Source organism: Drechmeria coniospora, chromosome 03 (genome assembly GCF_001625195.1).
Source record: "Drechmeria coniospora strain ARSEF 6962 chromosome 03, whole genome shotgun sequence".
Lineage (NCBI taxonomy): Eukaryota > Fungi > Ascomycota > Sordariomycetes > Hypocreales > Ophiocordycipitaceae > Drechmeria > Drechmeria coniospora.
Window position 1 is genome coordinate 4,908,357 of NC_054391.1, and position 22,323 is coordinate 4,930,679.

Consider the following 22,323-nt stretch of genomic DNA (forward strand, 5'->3'; position numbering starts at 1 on the left):
AAAAAAAGGGTTTCCTGAAGGCAGCAGACCAAGAATTGTCACAATGATTGTAGACATTTGCCGTCAGCGTTTGCTGTTTGTCTTTATCATCAGGTCCACGACGCTGCATGTTCGGGTACCTGCGATAGCAAAATCCCACTATACAAAGTGGCCTAGTCAATTGATCCTGTCTACATCAACCAGAACAGCGTTTGCGGTTTGCTTCGACAAAATTGTGCGTCGTCGAGTTGTCCGAATGTTGAGAGAATATATGCACGTTTCAAAACCCATTTCCTGGATGCCTCTCGGAGAAAGTCTTGACTGTTTGATTGCTTTGCAGCTCATCGAAAGTATTGCGTTCGAGTTCATTTGCGGATACAAGCAGATCACAGCTTCTTCAACATAGGCTCATTGTTCCGAGTGCATTGCATAGGTTCCGTACGGAGTATTACTTGTATGTTGCACCAAACTGGACCCAAAATATTAATATGGGCGCGACATTGAGCGTGGTCTCTACTTAAGTACTGTACCAAGTACGGAGTACTCCGTACTTGTACTAAAGTATAGCGTATTACTTGTAATAATACAACTACACCTACTCCGTACTCCGTACAGTAATTACGTTGTACTCCGCATGTAAGTAAGTATTACTCCGTACTGCGCGGAGTACGGAGTACAAGTAGGTTCAATTGCAAGCAAGTACGTGTTCTCCGTACTGTTTGTATCGTATGTATATAACGGGGCGGAAACCACCCCACTTCCACACACCTCAACCCCTTGGTGGGGCAACGAGGTTCCTGCAAAATTCTAGAGCCTTCTCTTTAAGTATCACTTTTTTAGCTTTCTCATTCCTGCAACCCATCCCCTCCTTTCTTCAATCCCGTTCGTAGCTCCCACCCACAATTGCAAGCTCACGGAGCTTCTCCAATCGAATTGAGCAACCTCTCTTGGTAAGTCCTTTTGCCCTCTTGTTTCTTGCGCTCTCTTTCGTTTGCTGCCTTCATGATGAGACACCAGCTGGCACCAGTCATAGAGTGACTTGTACTCCCTTCATTGATGACCAAACTGCTCGGTCCACCAAGACCACTTCTGAATCTACTACTGCGACACTTCTCTCTTGAACCTTTCATATTGTTCCGCCTGTCGCAGGGCTCGTGCTAACATGAATATGACACCATTAGGACTTCTGCTTCGCGATTGCTAGCGCAGGCCTTGGCCGTTGTCACGATGGTGTTGCACAACCCTAACAACTGGCATTGGGTGAACAAGGATGTATCCCAGTGGGCCAAGGCATGGTTCGAAGACAACTTGCTCAAGATTAAGGCCAAGGATGGTGACGTCGAAGCCAGGATCAGCAAGGTCCAGAGCTTGGATGGGGACGTAGATGTCAGTCAGCGAAAAGGCAAAGTGATTACCATCTTTGACGTGAAGCTGGTCCTGGAGTATACCGGTAAGCATGAAGCATGAGCTAACATGTACCGCGTGTAACTTCGGGGCTGACTTCCCCAAAAGGATCGGCCCCTGATGCGGACGAGGTGTCGGGAACGATCACCGTCCCCGAGATCGCCCACGATACCGATGAAGCCGAGTATGTGGTAAGTTTGATGTCGTCTGATGTCGTCTTGACTACTCTGCTTCGATGAGTAGCTAATTTCCCGCGTAGTTTGACGTAGATATCTTCTCCGAATCCAAGGAGAAGCAGTCGGTGAAGGATCTAGTCCGCTCCAAGCTGGTCCCCCAGCTGCGCAGCGAGTTCCAAAAACTCGCACCCGCACTGATAGCTGAGCACGGCAAGGATATCCAGCACGCGTCTGGCTCCAACCCATCCAGCGGCTTCTCTACCCCCAAGCTCCACCCACAAACTTCTGCTTCCAAGTCTTCACAACCGACCAGTGCGCCAACCAGCACGTCGGGCATTGTCAACACCGTGACCGTGACCGACAATGAAGAGTTTCGCACGACGGCGGAAGAGCTATATCAAACCTTTGTCGACCCGCAACGGATAGCTGCCTTCACTCGCTCACCCCCCAAGCTCTTCGAGGGTGCCAAGAAGGGTGGCAAGTTTGAGCTCTTTGGTGGTAACGTCTCGGGCGAGTATCTGGAACTGGATTCGCCCAAGAAGATCGTACAGAGCTGGCGGCTGAATCAATGGCCCGCGGGCCACTACTCGACACTCCAAATTGAGTTTGATCAAAATGACGTCGATCATGTCACCGTCATGCGCGTCGCCTGGCAAGGTGTCCCGGTCGGTCAAGAGGAAGTCACGAAGCGGAACTGGCTCGAGTATTACGTCAAGTGCATTAAGCAAACTTTTGGGTGAGTGTTGGACCATGTTGCATGCTCGAGGCGTTTCAGGACGCTGACTTGAGAATAGATTCGGCAGCATCTTGTAGACGGCGCACCGGTCGCAACTGTACTTTGTGGCAAGAAAGCGGTCTGGATGAGGTAGTCAGCTCCTGGAACATGCTCTACCATTTGGGGGGGGGGGGGGGGGGGGTTGAATAGTATCCAGCCATTGCAGGTTGCACAAGGCCTAGATACGCGTGGACACGATGGAATGAGATACGTTCATAAACGATGGAAGAGAGACGCAATCTCTGTTTTAACCAAAAACAACCCAATATCTATCCACTTGCTCCTGCATATGCACTGGTTTTTCATGCGGAAGTAATTGGCCTGCCCTGACGGTGTACGTCCCGTTTCAAGACGGTGGAAAACTAGAACGACGGTTCATCCGTTCTGCCGGTGGGTCGATCGATCGGCCACCAAAGGCAAAATCTCGAAGAAATGCGTCGGCAAGATTGTCACGAAAGCCCATATCATACAAATTCTCGACGCGATCGAGCTTCCATACCCGCTCCCACTCGCCATCGCCTTGGGGTCGAGCCTGGTCTGACGGAGGACATCCATCGGAGGTTGCGACTAGTACATGGTCCGGTTCGACGGGCCATCTGGCGCACCGAGGCTCTGTTTCCTGGCTCCTCTCGCGATTTGATAACAAGGGTCGGCGGAAAACGTAGCCGTCGCGCATGTCTTCTTTGTACTCGGACCATTTGAGTGATTCGTTGGTCGTCGTGCCGGCATAGACGAGATACAGCGTATAAATGAGCAATCCCCAGATAAGAGGTGTGATGAGGATGGATAGAAGGGAAGTGGCGCCGAGCTTGACATTTCTTTGGATGCACCAGCCCCAGACGGCGCCATAGCTGTTAAGCGACATGTCCTTTGGTTTCCAGATGGAGAAGGCCGGATATCTCTCATTCACCCCCGACAACAGCAATGACAGTCCAAGTAGGCCACCGTAGGTCGTCAGAACAGCCGTAGAAAGAAGCAGCAGCAGGAACCAGTGGTGATTTCCGTAGCCGACGCACGAGTTGATGAAAACGCAGTGATGATCCGCCTTGGCGATGCACCGTTTGCAGATGCTGCAATGCTTAGACCTTGCGGGCTTGAGGAAATGGCAGGTGTTGCACTTGTTACCTGGGTGGAAAAGAGCGTGGTCGTAGGGATACAGGGACATGTGATACGCGTGATTCTCGACCGTAATGTAGCCTGGGTCGCTGGCGCAAGCAAGGTATAAAAACAAGTATGGTAGCACAACGGCGATGGCGGCGGTGAGCTTGGTGAAGGTGTTAATGACAGGCCAGGCCTCGGGCAGGTACAAAAACTCAGAAACGATGAGAATGGACAGAAAGAATATCTGTCGAGTTCAGTGGTGAAAAGCGCTTTGGGCCGGGAGATTACGTACGACAACTGTTGGATGGCGCTCATACAAGAAGTAGTGAAAGCCTCGCGATAAAGATTTGGACAGTTTGCCGGCGGTGAGCTTGTTGTCGAGGGCCAAGGCCGCGTTGGGGATGTGAATCCATATAAGCTTATGCAAGCCAGCAACCGGAGTCCGTCTGAGGAGAGTAGGTTATCAGCACTGCTGTTGAGTGATCAAGATGGGAGGAGCTGGATAGGAAAAGCCGGAGGCTAGCAAGATGATAGATGGGTTTCGTTCGATGCTCACCTAAATGCAGGAAGTCTGCCGAAGAAAGTGACAAAGACCATAAAAGAGAGGGAGATAACGAAAACGACGGCCCATTTGAAGGGCGTCATGGCCATGGTTGTTCAGTCACGTCACTACCTTGGGCACTTCCCTGTCATGAGAGCTTTCGCCGCTACGGAAACCGACTCCGCGAGCAACGAGTGAGCTATCAGCTGAGGCCGACGATGATTCAGAATGATATCATGGTTGAGATGGAGGTTTGGAGGGGAACGATCACCAGCAGCGTCGAGCTGACCTGAAATGCGCTGTACTGTAATTAGTCCGCCACGCTGCTGGAAGGAGTGTGGGGTGTGGCAGTGTTGTATCTGTACTTACAAAACCGCCGTCCAGGTACTTGTGATGGGCACCACGTGATCTCGCGTAGTGCGTCACGCGCTGACTGGAATCCCATTCGAAGCCAATACCGTCCTCGACTAGTGTGGTGTAAGTACTGTAAGTACTTATAAGTATGGATGATAAGAGGCCAGCGGTCCATGTGTATGCCATGTCGAGCCATCACATCGTGCAACTCCTTACTATATACAAATATTCATATGCCAAGAATATACCGCCCGACAGGAAAGCAACACCGGCATAGTCGCCCATTGCATACGAGCACGTGATTCAACGGGGACGTGACAAGTTCGGCACGCGTCCAACTGTGCGGAAGGCTACGGCGGTCGAAGACCGGCAAGATGGCCACTGGCGTTACGTATCATGGAGCTGTCAGTGACAAGGGACGAGGAATCTTTGCTGACAAGGCCTTTTGGGTCGCTCGACGTGTCCCTCAGAGGACAACGATCCTCGACGCGATCAAGGCAGGTCCCACGACTCCGTTCCCGGGACGAAGGCGATTGCTAACCAGTTGGTCATGCAGAGCAACGGTGGCATCGTCGCAATTCTGGAGAAAGATGCCGATTTTATGATTGCAGACCATGCAAGAAAAGACACACTCACCGGTTCTTTGTCGTGGAAGTTTGTCACCGAGTCTGTCCACAACGGCGCTATCCAATTGGAGGATCGATATCGCATCGGCCCCGACCCAGATATTCCCCGGCCTTCAGGTTCAGGTCAACCGACGAAGACGACAAGAACACCATTTACTCATGAGGAAGATGTTCTGCTGGCCCGGTTTTTGCTGTCCCACCCGGATCACCAGACAGGCAATAACATTTATCACGACCTTGGCCTCAAGGTCCGTCGTGAAAACAAGCCCATCTACGTACATATCTGCTTGTATTGCTAACACCAGTTTTATCGCAGCACCCCCAACATCCCTGGCAGTCGTGGAGGAGTAGATTTGTGAAGAAGATGAAGCCCCACGGCCTGGCCTATCTGCAGCGACTCGCTGGTGAGGAGGTTGGAGCAACTGGCGAGCCCACGGATCCTCCGGTCACACCACGCCCGAAACTGCCGACGCAGTCAAATGTGGCCTGCAGCTCGCCAACCGCCCTGGATCAGACTAGAGCTGAACCGTCGTCGGGGAAACTTCCCCAAATCACGACGCCCAATCGACAGAACACCCAGCAGCAAGGGCACACACCTGAGCCAAGGATACCTGCTGCAAGCCGCCCCCTAGTCGCCGAGACAAGTCCTTCTACCGCCACACAAGAAGGTACGCATCAGTCTGCCAGACAAATAACACCGGAATGTGCCCTGATCCAGGCCGATGCCGGATTAGCTGCGGAGCAGTCTCGATTCTACGGCGATCTGAAGGATTATGCTGAAGCGGTTGGCTTGGATGTCGAACTAGAAAACCGGATCGGGGACAAGATCGTTGACCTCTATGAGTTGAGCCAGGCTGTCCTTGCACAAAAGGTACCCATTATTGAAGTGGACTGGATGAGGGTTGCCGAGGACCTTGGATATGATTGGAATAAGGGGCAACAGGTGTTGCGTGAATTGCAGACCTATTACGACGAAAACCTGGCCGAGTTTGTTGATGGGATGGTGTCATTCAATGAAGAGAAAGTCATCGAAGAGCGGGAGCAGGAGCCAGAGCCAGAGCCAGCGCAAGAACGGATCCAAGACCAGGTGAAGCAGCAAGGGCAGGAACAGGAACAGGGGCCAGGGCAAGAACAAAACCCCGAGCAAGAACGGAACCAAGGGCATGAAAAGGGGAGGGGACGGGTGCAGGGGCGGGAAAACGGCCGATCCCTCGAAGTCAACATTTCATCCCCGACCCCAACTCGGTCGATGGGCAGAAAGAGACCATTGGATCATGTTGATCAAATTGATCAACGACCTGCAACTGCTTCGCCGCAGAATGTGGGTAAGCGACGACGAACCGGTACGAACGAAGGGTCCCCATCCACACCGGACCGCCAGACTCGTTCTACACGCCGTTCCCGAACCTTGCAGCCTGCTTCTCCCGGTGTTTCCCATCTCACGAATGCGGCACAGCTGCAGCGGGTCGATGCATCACAGCGTCAGGATGAGGCGAAAGAATCTGAAACACAAGGGGGCGAGGTCACGTTTGAGACCCAAGTTCGGTTGCCAGCTAGGCTCGAAATCGAAAGTCAAGAGGGCTCCTTGAATGTGACGCCATCTCAGCAGCTACAAACCGAAGCGCTGGAACTGAGCCCCATTCCTATACAGCTGGATAAAAGACCCACTGACGTTGACACGACACAAGCTGGAAGAAGCCCGTCCCTTGCACGCTACAGTCGAGAGCGGTCTCCGCAGCGGACGGAAAAGCCGGCGAGGCGAACACTTCCAGGGTCGTTTGCCTCCTCAGCCCAGGCTGAAGTATCGGGGCCGGCAAATCAAGTAGCAGCCGAGGAGAATAGAATGGCGATTAGAGAGGTGTACGAATACTACCAGTCTCTGGGGTACCCTCAACGTATCGTCCTCCAGAGCATGAGGTGTACGACAATGGTTCCGAATACCGCTGCTAGGGTGATGCAGAGACTGTTGGACGGAGAAGGGTTGCCCACAAATTGGGAAGGTGTCTGGACCGACAAGGACGATGCTCGGCTACGTCTTGTGGACGCCATCAACAGTGCACAGCCATCCCCAGATTCCAAGGAAGCGCGAAAAGCAAGGCGAAATCTGGATTTGCTAGTGCAGAAGCACGGGCAAGAGAGGATCGACTTGAGAAGGAGATATCTGGATGCAGTGCTGGCCTATAATGGAATTTTATAAGCAATTATGCGTCCAATGGGGAGGTTGGCGTTTGAAGGCATGTCTGGAGGCGAACAATTGAATCAAATACCCGCGACTTCTCTAGATCCCTAAATCAACTTTATGAAGCAACTTGGCTTTTTCAACCAAAGTCTTCATGCCTTCGTATTGCCCGGTGCGGACCGAGTTCTCGCATAGTGCCATGCCGCTTTGGCCATGTCCTGCCGCACCTTGTACACATCCTCGGCGACGTCAAGCACGCCCAAGTCCACGTCGACGATGCTCATGCCTTCACCCGCCTTCAGCTTACCAAGGGCACCCTGCAACGGCATCGCCACCTGGCTCAATCCGACGTACTCGTTGCCCCGGTCGTCCTTGGCATCGGCCCTTCCCATAGGGGCCCCTGCGTTGACGAAAACGACGGCGCAGGTGTTTTCGTACGCCCGCGCGACACACACGCTTTCGAGGAACAATTTTTCGCTGTCCTGGTTGACTCGGACACCATCGCCACCATCCGAGGCCAGCCAAAAAGCCGGTACGATGATGAGCCTTGCGCCCGCAATGACGAGCTCGCGAAAGGCCTCCGGGAAGGCGAGGTCCCAGCACACGAGCAGGCCCATCTTTCCCCAAGGGGTATCAAACGGCTCGTGCGGCGCCTCCGTATCGGCGATGAGGTGCGGCCGTTCTGGATGCCACAGGTTCTTCTTCTGGTAGCGCGCGCAGACCTCCCCATCCGGGCCGATGAAGTAGGCCACGTTGGCCAGCCCCTGACCGCCGCCCGTTGTCTCTAGCAGCATGGTCCCTGGAACTATGGCAATCCTGAGCTCGCGCGCAAGAGCCCGGTACTGCTCCAAGTAATCTGTCGAGTCTCTCGTCGTGGAAACGAAAGCCGGCAACTCGGGCGCCCAGCTGCAGAGGTGATACTCGGGCAAGACGGCGAGCTGGGCGCCTTCGGAGGCAGCCTTCCGAATGTAGGATTCTGCGCGGGCAAAGTTGCTCGCGCTCTTGATCGGCTGCGGTAACGGTAAGTGTCTGAGAGCCAAAGATTGAACAGATCCTCTCGCTGGGCTCGATTGGCAGTTCCACCCTTCAGCCTCGGACGTCTGCCACCGGACTTTGAGAGGGGTAAAGGCCCTCCACTCACTTCCGCATACAGCTGAATGACGGCCACTTTCAGTTGAGGAACCATTTCCACGGATATCTTGCGCGATTCCTGATTGATTTTTCGGAAAACTGATGGTGATCTTGTGGCTGACGTGCTTGCCCAAGTGGTCGTGTATGGTTTTGGTTGCTTCGTGCTGGATGACGTCCTAGTTCCCCTCTTTCAACCCACGTCCTTCCATGCTGCAGTCCAATGTAAATAAAATGGTAATAAATGTGAAGTAACATATACTTCCGTACGAATCATGGAACCTCTTTTCATCGATAACAACCATTGCAAGTTAAAGCCCCTTGATATACTATTCGTGTCGAGAAGCACGGATTCCCCTGCTGATGTCGAACTTCGGTTGCCCACAATACCCATTGAATGCTGCTGCACCATATGATCAATTCTCCATTTCGCCCCAGTAATAGCAATGAATGACGCCAATTCCATGGAGGCCTCGTGGCGCTCGACCCAACCTGCCAGCCAAACCGAACTTCATGTTAAACCCCAGATAAATGGCAGCCGCGCATATCTACAGTGCATCGGGAAAGCGTTGCATAAACCCGTTTGATGTGCGCTCATCGGGCCCGTGAGATAACTTCCTCATACTCCCAGATGCGCTTGTCGGAATGCTGTCGTTTACTGCGGCGAAATACTCTTCAATTCGGACGACTCCGTTTTGGGTTTTTGCTATCGTGATCATGAAACCAGCGACTTCTCCTACCACAGAATCAGCAATCAATCAATCTCCGTAATGTTCACGTTTTTCAAGCGTACCAAGACCAACTAGCGCGATGTTTCTAGCCGCAGATGGTGGAAGACCATACGACCCTACCACGAGTGTTGTCGCTGGGCAGAAGACGAATGGCCACCAGCGGCTGAATCCGAGTGCATCTAGAATGGAGCTCTTGAAGGTACTTGCCGTTGTGGTAACAGAGTCAAGGGTTCGCAAAACTTGTTCTGCCGATTGCTGTGCCTGATTCAGGTATTGCTGATGATGCTCATGCCTCACAGTCAACGCGTCCGCCATTTCGGCGAGTCTCTCCATACCCTGTCGCACTTGTTATCATCAAGTCCAACACAGTTTTTTTTGGTGATTGTTACATACGGCTTCTATTTTCTTTTGTTTCTGTGCCATTTGGGTCGTTCTAGACTGGGCATCCGTCTGTACGCCGTCAGGAGAAAGACGAGGAGGCCAGGGGGATGGGAGCCTACAAGTTCCTGGGCGAGCGATGCTGAACTGATGAGTGCGGCGCTTAACGTCGTCATGAAAAATCCAATCTCGTTCTTGGCTTGATCGGAGACATGTTGCAAGGCGGATTCATGTGAACGCACAGTCTTTTCGTCGTTGTCTACTATGGTGGCTCGGAGCGCACTGAGCAGCTGCTGCAAACTCTGCGCATCAGCAAGGCCGTCTTGGACGATCGCCGCGGCCTCCTGGGCAGCCCATTAGCAACTGAGCATCAAATTTTGAGAGCGACCGAAAACGTACTTCCGCTCTCCGAGACACAACTTCGGAAATAACTTGCTCGACTTGAAGCAATCTGTCTTTCAACTCGTCCACGTATGGTGCAACGCGATCCATGTTTGCGCTCGCATCTCGAAATTTCTTGTTCAAGGTATTTAATCTTGATTCGGCGTCTGTTTCTACCTGTGTCGTAAGTTTGGCAAGGATCTTCGTGATTCGTTTGTACAAATGAATGTTTTGATCTGGCAGGAATAGGCACATTCAGCAATTGCTAAAAGCAATACAGTGACGAGGCGGTGCGAGCACGTACCCTTTTCGTTATCGCTGCGAGCCGCTTCGCAAAAACGCAGAGCTTTATGTCTGTAGCTCACCCACGTGTTCCAAGCCGAATCCGACTGGGCAAGACCCTCGAGACAACCGTCTATTTCGGACGTCGATAGATGCAGTTGCGGCGTCGAAGGCACAGGCAGACCGGCTAGGGACGACTCTCGAAATTTGGAACAAGCCCGAGGAATGGTAAAGCTTCCCCTCTCCAAATCGCATATAGCCAGGCTAGCGGCAAAGAAGTCGACAAAATCTCGAGTCGCCCTTCCGCTGTCGATCAGGACGGCTGCCTCGTCCTGGCCGTCCAGAAGCTGGCAGTTATTGACGAGGAGGCGGGCAGCGATTCGATGGCAGAGCGGCTCCGACTCCAACTCCTGCAGCTCTCTCAGTGCGAGGACGTACGTGTCTGGCCTACTATCGAGTCTCGCTGCTCTCGAGGCGGCACGGTAGCTGACATGCGATTCGCTCGATGGGTTCGCACCTTGGTAGAGTCAGCCAAGCGTCATCTACGAGAGTGCAATTCGAGCAAGGGGAGCTCGTTCGCCTGCCTTTTTCTAGACCGTCAACGCTCCAGAAGGCCGAAACCTCGGCGGCGGCGGCGGCGGCGGCGAAAATGCAAAAGGCCCATGCCAGCCATCGCCAAGGTGGCGGTACGCCTGCCACGGGCATCACGAGGAGCGCCCTTGAGAGGTGGGCTGAAGATGAGTGGCCTGTCCTTCTTTCGTATTTGCCTCGAGGGGAGAACAATACTGGGGCTTCGAGGTTGCGAGCTGAACGAAGGGATGAACGTGCTTTCTTTAGCAAGCGATGGCGGGCAAGTCGTTGGCATTGAAATATCAGGTTATTGTCTCATCATCAGCATTGTGACCCAAACTCAAATTCGCGAATAATGCGTGTTTCCAAGTATGAAACAGGTGAACAGAGAGCAAAATAGAGTATCGAGAAGCAGAGGTCAAGCGGACGGTAGCTCTTTCCCTATTAATAGAACTCACTACTCACTCGCACCTGCTGTTTTCGTTGCGTCGCACCAGGTAGGCATCGCAATCAATAAGCAAAAGCTTCCATTCAGCGGAACGAAAGATGTGTGACAGAGATCAGAGAGTATAGAGCTCTATTTGTTCTACTACTTATCAGGTAATCAACCTCCAATCTGTTCTGGAGAATTTTTGAAATTCGAACACGATGGCCAGAGACGTTGTCGTGGCAAACAACAACAAACTGTTGCCAACGTTGCCAACTTGTGATGTTCCATCATCTTGGCATTGTTCAAGAGAACCGTCGTGCCATTTCAGTCTTCTCTCACTGGAGCACGGCTGGGAAACGAGCGCAATGCAGGATGGTTATTACATGATTTCTTGTTATTGCTCCAGCCTCTGAGCGCAGACCTCCTTTTGTGGACGACAATGACCGGGAATGCTTCATACACGTGTACCCTCTCCACCGTGCATCCCCTCGGAGTGAGGAATCTATTCAGGCTGAAGTCTAATACAGCTGAACGCAAACAAGGCAGGTAAGTAGGAATATTACCGCACAGTAAATATGCTGCAATTTGTGCATGGACCGATTCGTAAGAGCTCACGTTTCGGCTTCGCACTATAACGGCAGTGAGAGCACATGATATGTTGCATGCGAAGCTAAATGCACGTACTTGCAGGGGACTTCCTCGGGGAATATCGTACGTGCCTACGGAGTACTAGTGCATTTAATTTTCGGATTACGATTACGTGCAGGTTGTTCCTGAGCATCTCCGTCTAAGTACTGGGGTATGTGCGTGAGTGTGTATGGTTGTGCCTGTTACACTGTGCGGTATACGTGTGTAAGTAGAGGAATAACGCAACGATATGCATCCTTCCAGACGAAATTTGTTCAGTGTACACATGGTTGCAGGTTTCGCCTTGCATCACCACTGCGATTACGACGCGCGTGGAAGCAGAAACGTGCTACGTAGGATGCCCAGCTAAAGAAAGGTTGAGTGAGCGACGGGATGGCAGTATGCATGCTCGGAGTAGTAATAGGCCGATTTTTTCGACATTAGATCCTTCGTTATTTCCCAGCTTTGTCAGTTCCCCTCTGGATTGGGTCGTCCGGCTCTCCATTATACACCTACAGGTAGCGTCATGATATGGCTGATCAAAGAATAACTACAACATGCCAGTTCTACTTGCACAAGTAGGCAGGCACTATTAGTGCATTTTTTGACAACTGGACGCATTCATTACTTGTATCATACCCTAGGATCGCAGCCGCACGAGCTAATGCATCGGCACATCAGCAACGTGGGAGCGGCTATTGGAACCATGTAGTTTATTGTCTGGTGGGAGCCGATGGGAATGAGGATTAGGAGGTGAGTGGTATCTTATGTTCTTCGTGAGACCGACTTAGTGTACCTCATCTGCGATAGAATACACCTAGACACGCGTTCTTCGTTTCCTAGGCAGACACACTTGATGTGTGTCTGCAAGTCGACAAATAAACAACGACCATGGCTCTGCCTATCACCACTTTGCCATCAACTGAGAATTCCTAATTACCGTCTTCCCATTGCACCGGCGCCATCGTGCAAGGGAGTGCACCGCATGTAATAACATGTTTCTTGGCTAATCCACCTACAGTACATGTACTCGCCTGGTTCATCTTGGTTGTGGTTCATTCCCACTATTATTGTGAGCCGCCATTCTAGTGCCTGCAACAAGGGGCATAGGCGCCTGTTGAGGATGATGATGATAGGCGTAATCCGAGCTGTAGGTGCGTACACATGCTTGTTCGTAGATACCGACGGCCTCCGAGGGCGACCGCCGGCTTGAAAAATAAAATCCCAACATACTCGTCCAGGTGCGAAGAAGTTTTGCCACACTGCATGTGCTGTAGGAACGTTGATTTGTCGTCATCAGGAAGTGAGCAGCGTATATGTACTTTCGCGGGGCAACCTTAACCCGAGCAGCCGAAATGTAACCAGGAGCTGGACTGCTTGCACTAAGAATATCATCTATACTGGGGCCTGTCTCGATATGGCTTAATGCACAGTGTTGATTAGAACGGACATTCCTTCCATCGAGTACCAATGAACCATGTTTCAAGGCGGTAGAAGACTGTGTCCATACTGTATTCCTTTGATCGTCACACCCAGCATCATGACCAGGACCTGTACTCTCAGCGGCAGAACTTGATGCCCTAGCCTGAATCCATCCTCCATACCCTCCGGCCTAGGCATGCGGGAAGTCATCCGTTCATGCTACGTAGCACGTTCCCGTCCTTAACGCTCGAATCCTTCATCTGGAAAAGGTGGACAATCTTAAGACGTCGTCGCCATGCCTCCTACTCGGTCCTTATGCGGGGCCCCGATCTCCTCGGGCTCCATCATCCTCAACTGCAGCACGAGTCACCATTCATACCGTACATCGAAGGAGGTATCTAAAGAATCTTTACTCACACACTTGGGAGCAGACCTACCATGGGTCGGCTGAGGTACCATTCAACGCAGAGCAGCGTTCAGCCTCGGTGGACGGACACCACAATGCGGGGTCCGGCGGGCTCCCAGTTGCACTACTTGCATCCTCAAAGTTGTTCAGCGTACTCCGTACGGAGTACTTGGGCGAGAATTGCTCATGTCCCAGTTCCGTAGGATTCCGCCCGCAATTTAAAGCCGCGGAGATGCCCATATTTTGTTTGGCGGATTGACATGAGGGCAGTGGCAAACCGTGCGAAAGATTCGAGAAGCCCAGGGAAACCCGACTGCCAAGTTCAAAATGCGACCGTACACTTGGGCCTTGCTATTGCTGCTTGGTGCGAATGCTGCCCCGAATTTGCCGCATGGTTCGGCTGCTGGGTTGACTCCCATCACCGACGATGGCAGCAACTTGAACCGACTGGAAAGCCGAAGGGTCAAGTTCAAGAAAGGCAAAGTGCTTATGCTGGATGAAATCCATACCAGAGCTGTCGACTCATGGACTGCTCGAAATGGCCTAAGCAAATGCAACTCGACGGCCCAGTCGATGGAATGCAAACTCACGCACAGGCAAAATCACAAGATCGACATGTTGGCCGTGGTAACTAGCCTTGATAATGCTTTCGACGCCGGAACATGGGGGAATATTTCCGTCTCTTTTGCGAATGACGACATCAACGACCCTGATATCAAAATGGTCCAGGTTCTCGCAGAACCTCGCGGAGTCATCACTACAGTGGATCCTATTGATCTTGAGAAGGTATTTGGTAAAAAGAAGATCTCCATCAACGAATTTTCGACGATAGGATTACATGCGACCAGCAATTCGGATAAATTTAGCGTCCGCGGTACGTCAGAAGCACCAATCTACTGCTTGCGATGGTGCATGCGTCTAACTTTGCCACACGTAGGCTTGACCCTGTTGGCGAGGCTTGCCGATTCCCCTGATTCTCATATTGGTTTGAGCATGACCAAGTATAGCGCTCTTAGTACTTGGTTTGCCGAAACTCCACTACGGAACAGCCTCGAGATGGTATGGAGCGGAAGGGTGGAAACGGATGATTGGAACGCAGTGTTTCAAAGCTTGTCCAGTACGTGGCCTATTGTTCATGGTTCATCCTGCTATGCTGCAACTTCTCCTATTCTTTCACACTCTCTCTCTCTCTTCACCAATCGTCACTCGCATGCTAATGGATGAATGAATGATAGGTGTGAAGAAGCCGCCGAGGAACTGTGTAAGTCTCTCACTGCACTTCTGACCATTTCAGTCTGCTAACGAATTGATAGTTCTTTTCAGTATGCTCCCACATAGCGATACACCCTACCACTCTATCAATGTTGTTTGCTAATCTTTCATAGCCTATTCAATGTCTGTTTACCTATTCATAGCAAAATTTCATCAGAACGTCACAGGTGGTCAGGAAATAGCCCCAGTGGCATGTTTTGTTTGTACTGGGCATCGCCTCAATACCAGTATTCACGTACTGCTACATGAACATGAATAAGTAGATTTTCATTTGTTTTGGAGTGCCACGGCTACAGCACGTTGAATCTCGCGAGCCTTCAGGGTAGCTCTCGTTCATGGCCCAAGGATGTCGGCGCACTCAATTGGACAGTCGAAGGCGCCGCAAGCACGAATGGTGTAAGTAGGAAGCAAGGAAGGCAAGAAAGGGAGAGGCTTGAACGTCCTCGCACAGTTTTGGTTCTGTCCCTTCACTCGTTGCGTTGCCTTCTTGGTCAGTGAATCCACCGCTAGGCCGGTACAGCGATATTGTGGCCAGTGAATCCTTAGTTTCTGCATATTATTTACTGCTTACATGTAGTCAGTGCATCTGATACTGTATATGAGCGTAGTCGGTGAATGGACGCTGCTCTGCATTAGTGAATTAGTGATTAATTCCGGCGGACTGAGTAATAGTCCGAGGTCGGAGAGAAATTGCCATTTCTGGTTAGTGGCCACGAGACGAAGATGTCCATGAAATGGCCCGCGCACGACGAACTTTTGGTTGTGATCGAGCCTCCTTCAACATTGCCTCTGGCCAGCAGCCCGAACGCGCGCCCCAGCGACCGGCCGATGCGGTGGCTGGCTTCCCCTCATTTTCATCCCAACTTGCTGGTCAGAAATGTGTCACCTCCCCTCCCTTCCATCATTCACAGCCCATCCCACGGACGCGGCACGCTGCGGCATCGTGGGCCTGATGCCCTGAAGGCGACGTCGGGGCCGAGCAATCGATGAAAAGGCGCTGCTGTTATAAGACGGCCGCCGGTATAAAATGCTGAGCTCGGCGCGCATCGATCGCAACCCAGACCAGGAACCGAGGTGGCGACGAATCGCGAACGAGGCGCAACGCGTGGGTGAGCATTGCACAATTTTCCTCCCGTCGCCCCGGAAGCCTCGGCCGTGTCTGACGGAGCGGCAGACAGAAGCGAAGCAAAACAGGCCCTTGCGGGATCGACAGGCCACAGACGACGATCCGTCCCCGACACCGACCCCGACACCGACCCCGACTCCGGCTCTGGAGCCCCAGGAGCCTGTGCGCCGACTGCAGGTCATACGGCGTCACCCCCACGCAGCATGTGCACGCAGGTGGACAAGAGATGGACATGCGGACATGTTGGCTACTACCGGATCAAATACTGCGAGCAACTGTTCAAGGGCTGCAAGGGAACGTCGGAAAAGCACGAGATTGTGGACGAAGCGGAAGAGTGCGGCGACTGCCTTCGTCGAAGAACGCTCCCAAAGCCATTTGTGGCCAGGTAGCGTCGCATGTGAAAAATGGGGAAACTTGGGCCGAGAGCAGAAGCCCTTTGTGGTAGCATCACTCGACTTGGTCAAGAAGCATGAAGGCAGTTGATTCCTCGACTTGTCGGTCTTGTGGGCCGTGTTTGCCAATGCGTTCATTGCACGAAGCGTTTCGTCCGGCCCATAGGTAGGAACCACTGATACGTTTGCTACGTCTCTCGAAACGTACATGATCTTTGATGCTCAACCGTTTGTCCTCGTGCACTCCTTGGTGGATACGCTATGCTGGCGGGGACTGAGGAGGATGGGAGAGGATGAAGAAGGATGGAGACGAGGCAGGTAGTGTAGGATATTGGCTTGGCGAGTGCTGCTTCCGCCATCTGCCAACGCTCCCTGTTGGCGACGCACCATCCACAGCCGCGCGTCCAACAGAAACGATTGTGATACGGTCGACGTCGCTCCTCGTGTACGAGCGGTTGTGCGGCCATCCGCCCGATGGTGAGCGTCAGGAACGATGGCTCCGCCTACCATTGCCATTTCCCGCAGGATACGGAGTTCACGATCTAGCCGCGATGGCGCCACAACGTCGATGATTCCTCAACACGGTCGCTATGGAATTGGAGGCTGCTCATTTTATCCAGCTGCCGCATAGTCATGGTGTACGGCTGAGTTGCGGTTGCGTCATGTGCCGCGAGCTCGAACTGCGGTTTCGCCTAGTAGGTGATGAATACAAGTGTGCAGCCTATTCATACTCGTATTGATACCCTATTGTTGAAATGCCCTATTGTTGAAAGGGACGTGGCCGTTATCGGCGTAGTAACAAGATGCGACGTGCCAGGAGGTCGTCGGCTCCACGTCTCCTGGACACATGGTTAGTTATCCTGACTACTGTTGCGAAGTGAAGCTCTTTTTGGCTTGGCACCTACGAGTAAAACGATAAGGATGTATCGCCAGCTTCCTGTCCACTTCCAATGATCGCGAAGGTGCCACAACTAGGTCGTTATTAGTCGAGGAAGAGAATATAGAAACTTTGACCTGGGTAATACAGAAGTCTGATATTCTGGCCACTCGGCAGAACTGAATCGTAGCATGCTTGATGCAGCCACCGATGCACTTGCACGAATTTGGCAGTAAATGTAAGTGAAGAATTTGACGAAGATAAAGTACATGTATACATGTACATGTATTTAATACAATGTACGGAGTACGGAGTACTGTACTCCGTACAACTAAGTACAGTACTTAAGTCCGGAGTACTGAGTAGGTGTACTCCGTACTCTGGTCATACGGAGGGAGTACATGCAGTGTTTGTATTTACTGCACTGGTAACAACAACTAATATATGTACTTACAAGCACTCCCTACTCTGTACTGCACTTACGGTAAGTACAAGTTCTCCTAAGTACAGTACATACTTAAACTTAAGTACGTTGTTTACATGTTTGGAGTACATCAATGTACAGTAAGTACAAACTCCTACGGTACTCTACCGAACTCCGTACAAGCAGCCCAGACCAGGCTGCCAAATCTGGCCCACAAATGGCTGCCTCAACGGATATCGCTTTTGATGTGATGATGCACTGATGGATGACCTGCATGTCGGCGAGTACCGTGCTTACTGCCGGTTGTGCCTCCCGTGCGGACGAGGTTGAGCGGGCCAGGGCACGTCAACAACAGTCTTGTGCACCACCATTTCGAGGGGGTGCCTTTGGCCCCGATGGCTCTTCGTAAGCTTAATTGCAAAAGCCAGGCGCCTACAACTACGTATCACATTGCATCGTCGGATACGAAGGAGAGTACCTGTCGCTCTCGAATCTGACCCGTCAATCGTGTGTGTCGGGACGGAGAGGCACTACGTACAACAACTAGTAACAACTAGTACCATTTGTGAGTGAAGTACCCGTAGAGTACGGAGCCCTGTAAGTACCAAGGTATTCTTATTGGGCGGCCATGAAATACATGCGAGTACCGTAAGTAAGTACTTGCAGCACACTACGCCGTCCTTGCTGGAACATTCACAGGTGTATGGCATTAATTACCACGTAATATTCTTTGCACCTTTCTGTCGATGGCTGAATGCCATTCGCTAGGTGACGTTGCTGCAAGGCTGATGGCCATTCAGCGAGTGAGCCAGCAACATATTGGTCTATGCCGTTTCGGTTTTCGATCCGCCCCAGCCTTGTAAATCATACGACTTTTCCCCGTCACTGCATGGAGCTGGACGCAAATTTGCCGCCCCTTGAGCAAAGTCACGCCATTCGGGCGAGCCACGAGCAGGGACGGCTAGATAGCACCCGTAGAAGGAAGGGACAGCTCACCTTGTACCAAGAAACCGATGTCGTACTTTGTACGGTGCAAGCGCAGTAAGTACAGGTAGGTAGGTATACTTACTTACTTGTACTTGTACATACGAATTGATACTGCAAGGTACGCGGCCAGAAGTAGGTACTAAGATTACATGACTCCCAAGAATACTTGTACAAACCTACTTGCATAGTTGTAAGTAAGTACATGGCGTATTACCCCGTAATTCCATTTCAACAGTGAATGCCAGTACTAATACTTGTACTCATACTTACAGTACTGTACTAGGTAGTTGCAAGTACAAGTTCACTTAAGTATTATTACATACTTGTAAGTAGGTGTGCAATTCCAGAGACGTAATCTTCCAGCCGCGCAATCCGAAAGCATCCGACTAGCTCCGTCACGTCCGTCCACCGCCCCAAGATCTGGTGGCCTTCATGTACACTTACTGTACAAACATATCGCTAGTCCATTGTTCACTTACTTACGCCTACTGCACATGTATACGGAGTACACCTACTTGCATTCCGTACTGTTCAGTACGTGCATTTTTGCAGCCAGCGGGAGTACACACGCTCGAGCCTTGTACCACCATGACCCGCCATCCTTCCCATGCTGCGTTGGCAACATGCAAAGAACAGGTGGATATTCAGGCTGCACAAGTACTGCACAAGTACTCGCTTGTATTTGCATGTCAACTTGTACGAGTGCAGTCAGTCCATGTACTTGCGGTACATGTGTTCCTTGTTGCTGGGCGAATGATGGATCCGAATGGGGTATATCGTGACGATGAGTAAGTACGGAGTAAATACTGGCAATACAACTAACTACAGTACAAGCATTAATTACTACTCCGTATTGCGTAATACTCTGCAGTGTTTGTACAGCGCATGTGCCCCGTACTTGCTGTGCCACTCACTAACTACAGTAGTGCAGCATTGCTGGGTGGTGCTGCACTGGCGTGTGCCTACAGGAGGTTAGTACCGAGCAAGTATACCAAGGCTTGGCCTTGTCCCGACCTTGCTAGTGGGTATGGGGACTAGCTTGTCCAATTCGTCCTAACCTTGCCGATGCGACTTACTTACAGCAGACCCTCGAATTCCCGCTCGGGTGCACTATTCCCTACCATCCATGTATCAACCGCTGGCTCGTTCTCGCATTTTCTAGTCGGTCGTTTTCTACGAACCGCTTTTCGCTCGCATCTTTACTTGTATGCAAGTACTCGCGCTTCTCCATCGCCTTCACCTTCCCAACAAACCCCTTGGGTCGGCGCACGTACAAAACCCATCCCGTCCATCGGCCGCTCCGTCGAAAGTCGCGTCGCTACCTCTCCGGACTACTGATGAGACCTCTCAGCGTCTGAGCTAGCTGGCTGGCTCTGGACAACTCCGAACGGACCAACTGCGGACCGCCGACGAACAGACGAGATTGATCGCCGGATTGGCACCTTCTCCCCTCGCCGTGAATCAGTCCCTCCTCATCTCGCTCCTCGCCGTCCTCTCCCGTCCATCAACGGAGAGACGGACAGGTGAAGAGCTCCCTCCCCTCCCCCGCCCACCCGCTCGCCGCCCACCCACCCACCACCCTCTGGTCGACGACCCAGCATTCCACTCTAGCCAGCCGTTGTCCGACTCCGACCCTGCTTGGCGTCGCACTCGCCGCCTGCTTGCTTCATCTACCCCAAACAAGGTCATCCGTCAGCCGCGCATTGAACGAGAGAGAGGAACGACGACGGCGCGTCCCCGCGTCCCCGACCATGGACGACGATGTCGGCAACCAACTTGTAGACAGCAGCAAGCAGCAAGCCTCATCCGTTGTCTCTCCAGATTCAAACGCTGCCCAGCCGGTGCCGTTCTGGGATTCGTCCACACCTGGGTCCAGCTCGAGGATGAGCAACACCTTCGAATTCACCTCGGCCCCTTCGGAGGCTTCGATCCCCTCCTTCGATCCCGCCATTGCCGCATTCGCCGACATGTCCTTTATCCGCCCGTCGGGCCCTTCACCGCAATATGCCGCCCAGCAGCAGAAGGGCCTACCGGCAGGCTCCTCGCAACCGGAATGCTTCCACCGACGAGACCAACACGATAAGAAGCGGTTAAAACCAGATCCCGACACGCCGGCGTTGGACTCGATGGATTACTGGATCAATTTCGATGGCGATCTGGACGAGATGGGCAGCTTCGAGATTGACTATTCCAACCGCAACGATCCCACGGGCCAAAATCGGTGAGTCGAACCGACACCTCCTCTTGTCTTCTGCCCTCCTCCTGCACACCCACACCCCTTTGCTGACTCGACCGACCGACCAGAGCGGGCACGGCCGGGAGCACGATGCCGGGTTTGGGAAGCGGTCAGTATTCCGCGGCCATGGCACCGTTTAGGGAAGAGGACTTCATCGACGACACCGCCTTCGACCAAGCCCTCTCCGACGACGAGGACCTGTTCGATTCAGCCCACCTCGGCGAGCAGATGTCCGAGATGGAAAAGTTGGCCCCTCCGCAGCCACCGCAGCCTCCGCCTCCGCTGCCGATGCTATCCGTCCCTGCGGTTGGGAAGCACCAAGCTCTTTACGCATCACCGCAGGCTTGGGATCGAGTCCAGCTTGGCATGCGACCGCCCATGGCGCCGAACGACATGCCGCGCCAGTTTCGACGAGACATTTGGGACGCACTTCCCCACGGCGCGAACCAGGTTCTCAGCCCCGAAGAGCAGCGGCGCCTGCTCGAAATCGCTCTCAATACCGGCAGGATGCCGGGCAGCTTCATCCCCCCCAACGGATTTGGCATCGGGTTCGGTGCCGGGCTCGGCGCCCGCCCGCCCGCCGAGTTTGAAAAGCGTGCAGCCCTTACGGCGAAGCGACGGAGCAGTTCTGCGAGCGCGCCCAAAGCGGAAGAGTCGTCGGCGGATGGGAAGCGGAAACAACAGGACAAGAAGCCTGCCGCGACAAAGGCAGGGCCGTCCAAGAAACCGGGAGATCATGCAAAGCCTAAATCGGCCGACAGAATTGCCCATAATGACGTCGAGCGCAAGTATCGGACCAACCTCAAGGACAGGATCGCAGAGCTGCGCGATGCTGTGCCGGCGCTACATTCGCCGGCGCACGAGGCCGAGTCGGATGGCGGATCTGGTCAGCAAGGTGCGGCCAAAGTGAGCAAGGTGCGTTCGCTCACTCCCCGACAACAAGGAAGCCCTTGCGAGTGCGGTAACTGACGTCACCCAGGGCACCGTACTGACCAAGGCCACCGAGTATATCCAGCTGCTGGAGCAACGAAACAAGGACATCATGACGGAACACCAGCAATTGGCCCGTCGTCTGCAGGCCTTTGAGACGCTATTCAACAGCGTCACTCGACCAGATCTCATGATGCCGAATCACAGCATGGCTCTTTTTGACCCTAGAGGCTTCTGCTGATGCGAGCCATCTCACGACACGAACCGCGCACGTACATATTCATCACCACTTCCAACCGGGCCAGACCTTTTCCGCCGCAGTGAACCGAGAACAACGCCTAGCATTGCAACTTTGAACGAAGCGTCTTGTGTATAATACAACGAGCATTGGGTTGGGCGAAATTTGCATCGCAAGATGGAACAGTATGAGAGGCGGAAGTAATGAACCAGACTCTACAGTACACTGGAAACGGCCAATACCGCACCGGGGGGGCGGCGGGCTCAGCCTCCGCATCGCCTATTACATGATTACGAGCAGCCTGCGTCGCAAATTTCCACCTTGACGGTCAAGCCAGCCGCATTTGTGAAG

At 52.7% G+C, this 22,323-nt stretch overlaps 7 protein-coding genes and 1 pseudogene across 7 annotated transcripts; 5 read left to right on the forward strand and 3 right to left on the reverse strand.

The window, feature by feature from the left end:
• Positions 1-1,206: 1,206 nt before the first annotated feature.
• On the forward strand, positions 1,207-2,372 carry DCS_07040 (uncharacterized protein; the record flags this gene model as incomplete). Its single annotated transcript, XM_040804327.1, has 4 exons — positions 1,207-1,429; positions 1,492-1,574; positions 1,643-2,295; positions 2,354-2,372. 4 exons carry the CDS (start codon positions 1,207-1,209, stop codon positions 2,370-2,372), a joined length of 978 nt encoding a protein of 325 aa, XP_040654431.1.
• A 308-nt stretch (positions 2,373-2,680) lies between these two features.
• DCS_07041 (DHHC zinc finger domain-containing protein) lies at positions 2,681-4,086 on the reverse strand (the record flags this gene model as incomplete). Its single annotated transcript, XM_040804328.1, has 3 exons — positions 2,681-3,679; positions 3,728-3,881; positions 3,992-4,086. The coding sequence occupies 3 exons, from the start codon at positions 4,084-4,086 to the stop codon at positions 2,681-2,683; spliced, it is 1,248 nt and encodes a 415-aa protein (XP_040654432.1).
• Positions 4,087-4,704: 618 nt separating this feature from the next.
• Positions 4,705-7,153, forward strand: DCS_07042 (uncharacterized protein; the record flags this gene model as incomplete). Its single annotated transcript, XM_040804329.1, has 3 exons — positions 4,705-4,738; positions 4,801-5,204; positions 5,273-7,153. The coding sequence occupies 3 exons, from the start codon at positions 4,705-4,707 to the stop codon at positions 7,151-7,153; spliced, it is 2,319 nt and encodes a 772-aa protein (XP_040654433.1).
• A 134-nt stretch (positions 7,154-7,287) lies between these two features.
• Positions 7,288-8,321, reverse strand: DCS_07043 (uncharacterized protein; the record flags this gene model as incomplete). Its single annotated transcript, XM_040804330.1, has 2 exons — positions 7,288-8,145; positions 8,277-8,321. 2 exons carry the CDS (start codon positions 8,319-8,321, stop codon positions 7,288-7,290), a joined length of 903 nt encoding a protein of 300 aa, XP_040654434.1.
• Positions 8,322-9,021: 700 nt separating this feature from the next.
• DCS_07044 (nuclear membrane fusion protein Kar5) lies at positions 9,022-10,740 on the reverse strand (the record flags this gene model as incomplete). Its single annotated transcript, XM_040804331.1, has 6 exons — positions 9,022-9,330; positions 9,388-9,444; positions 9,495-9,716; positions 9,772-9,989; positions 10,058-10,552; positions 10,632-10,740. The coding sequence occupies 6 exons, from the start codon at positions 10,738-10,740 to the stop codon at positions 9,022-9,024; spliced, it is 1,410 nt and encodes a 469-aa protein (XP_040654435.1).
• Positions 10,741-13,817: 3,077 nt separating this feature from the next.
• DCS_07045 (uncharacterized protein) lies at positions 13,818-14,905 on the forward strand (the record flags this gene model as incomplete). Its single annotated transcript, XM_040804332.1, has 5 exons — positions 13,818-14,364; positions 14,428-14,607; positions 14,726-14,751; positions 14,804-14,812; positions 14,876-14,905. 5 exons carry the CDS (start codon positions 13,818-13,820, stop codon positions 14,903-14,905), a joined length of 792 nt encoding a protein of 263 aa, XP_040654436.1.
• Positions 14,906-15,789: 884 nt separating this feature from the next.
• On the forward strand, positions 15,790-16,277 carry DCS_07046 (annotated as a pseudogene).
• Positions 16,278-20,319: 4,042 nt separating this feature from the next.
• Positions 20,320-21,975, forward strand: DCS_07047 (helix-loop-helix DNA-binding domain-containing protein; the record flags this gene model as incomplete). Its single annotated transcript, XM_040804333.1, has 3 exons — positions 20,320-20,789; positions 20,873-21,719; positions 21,784-21,975. The coding sequence occupies 3 exons, from the start codon at positions 20,320-20,322 to the stop codon at positions 21,973-21,975; spliced, it is 1,509 nt and encodes a 502-aa protein (XP_040654437.1).
• Between the last annotated feature and the right edge of the window lie 348 nt (positions 21,976-22,323).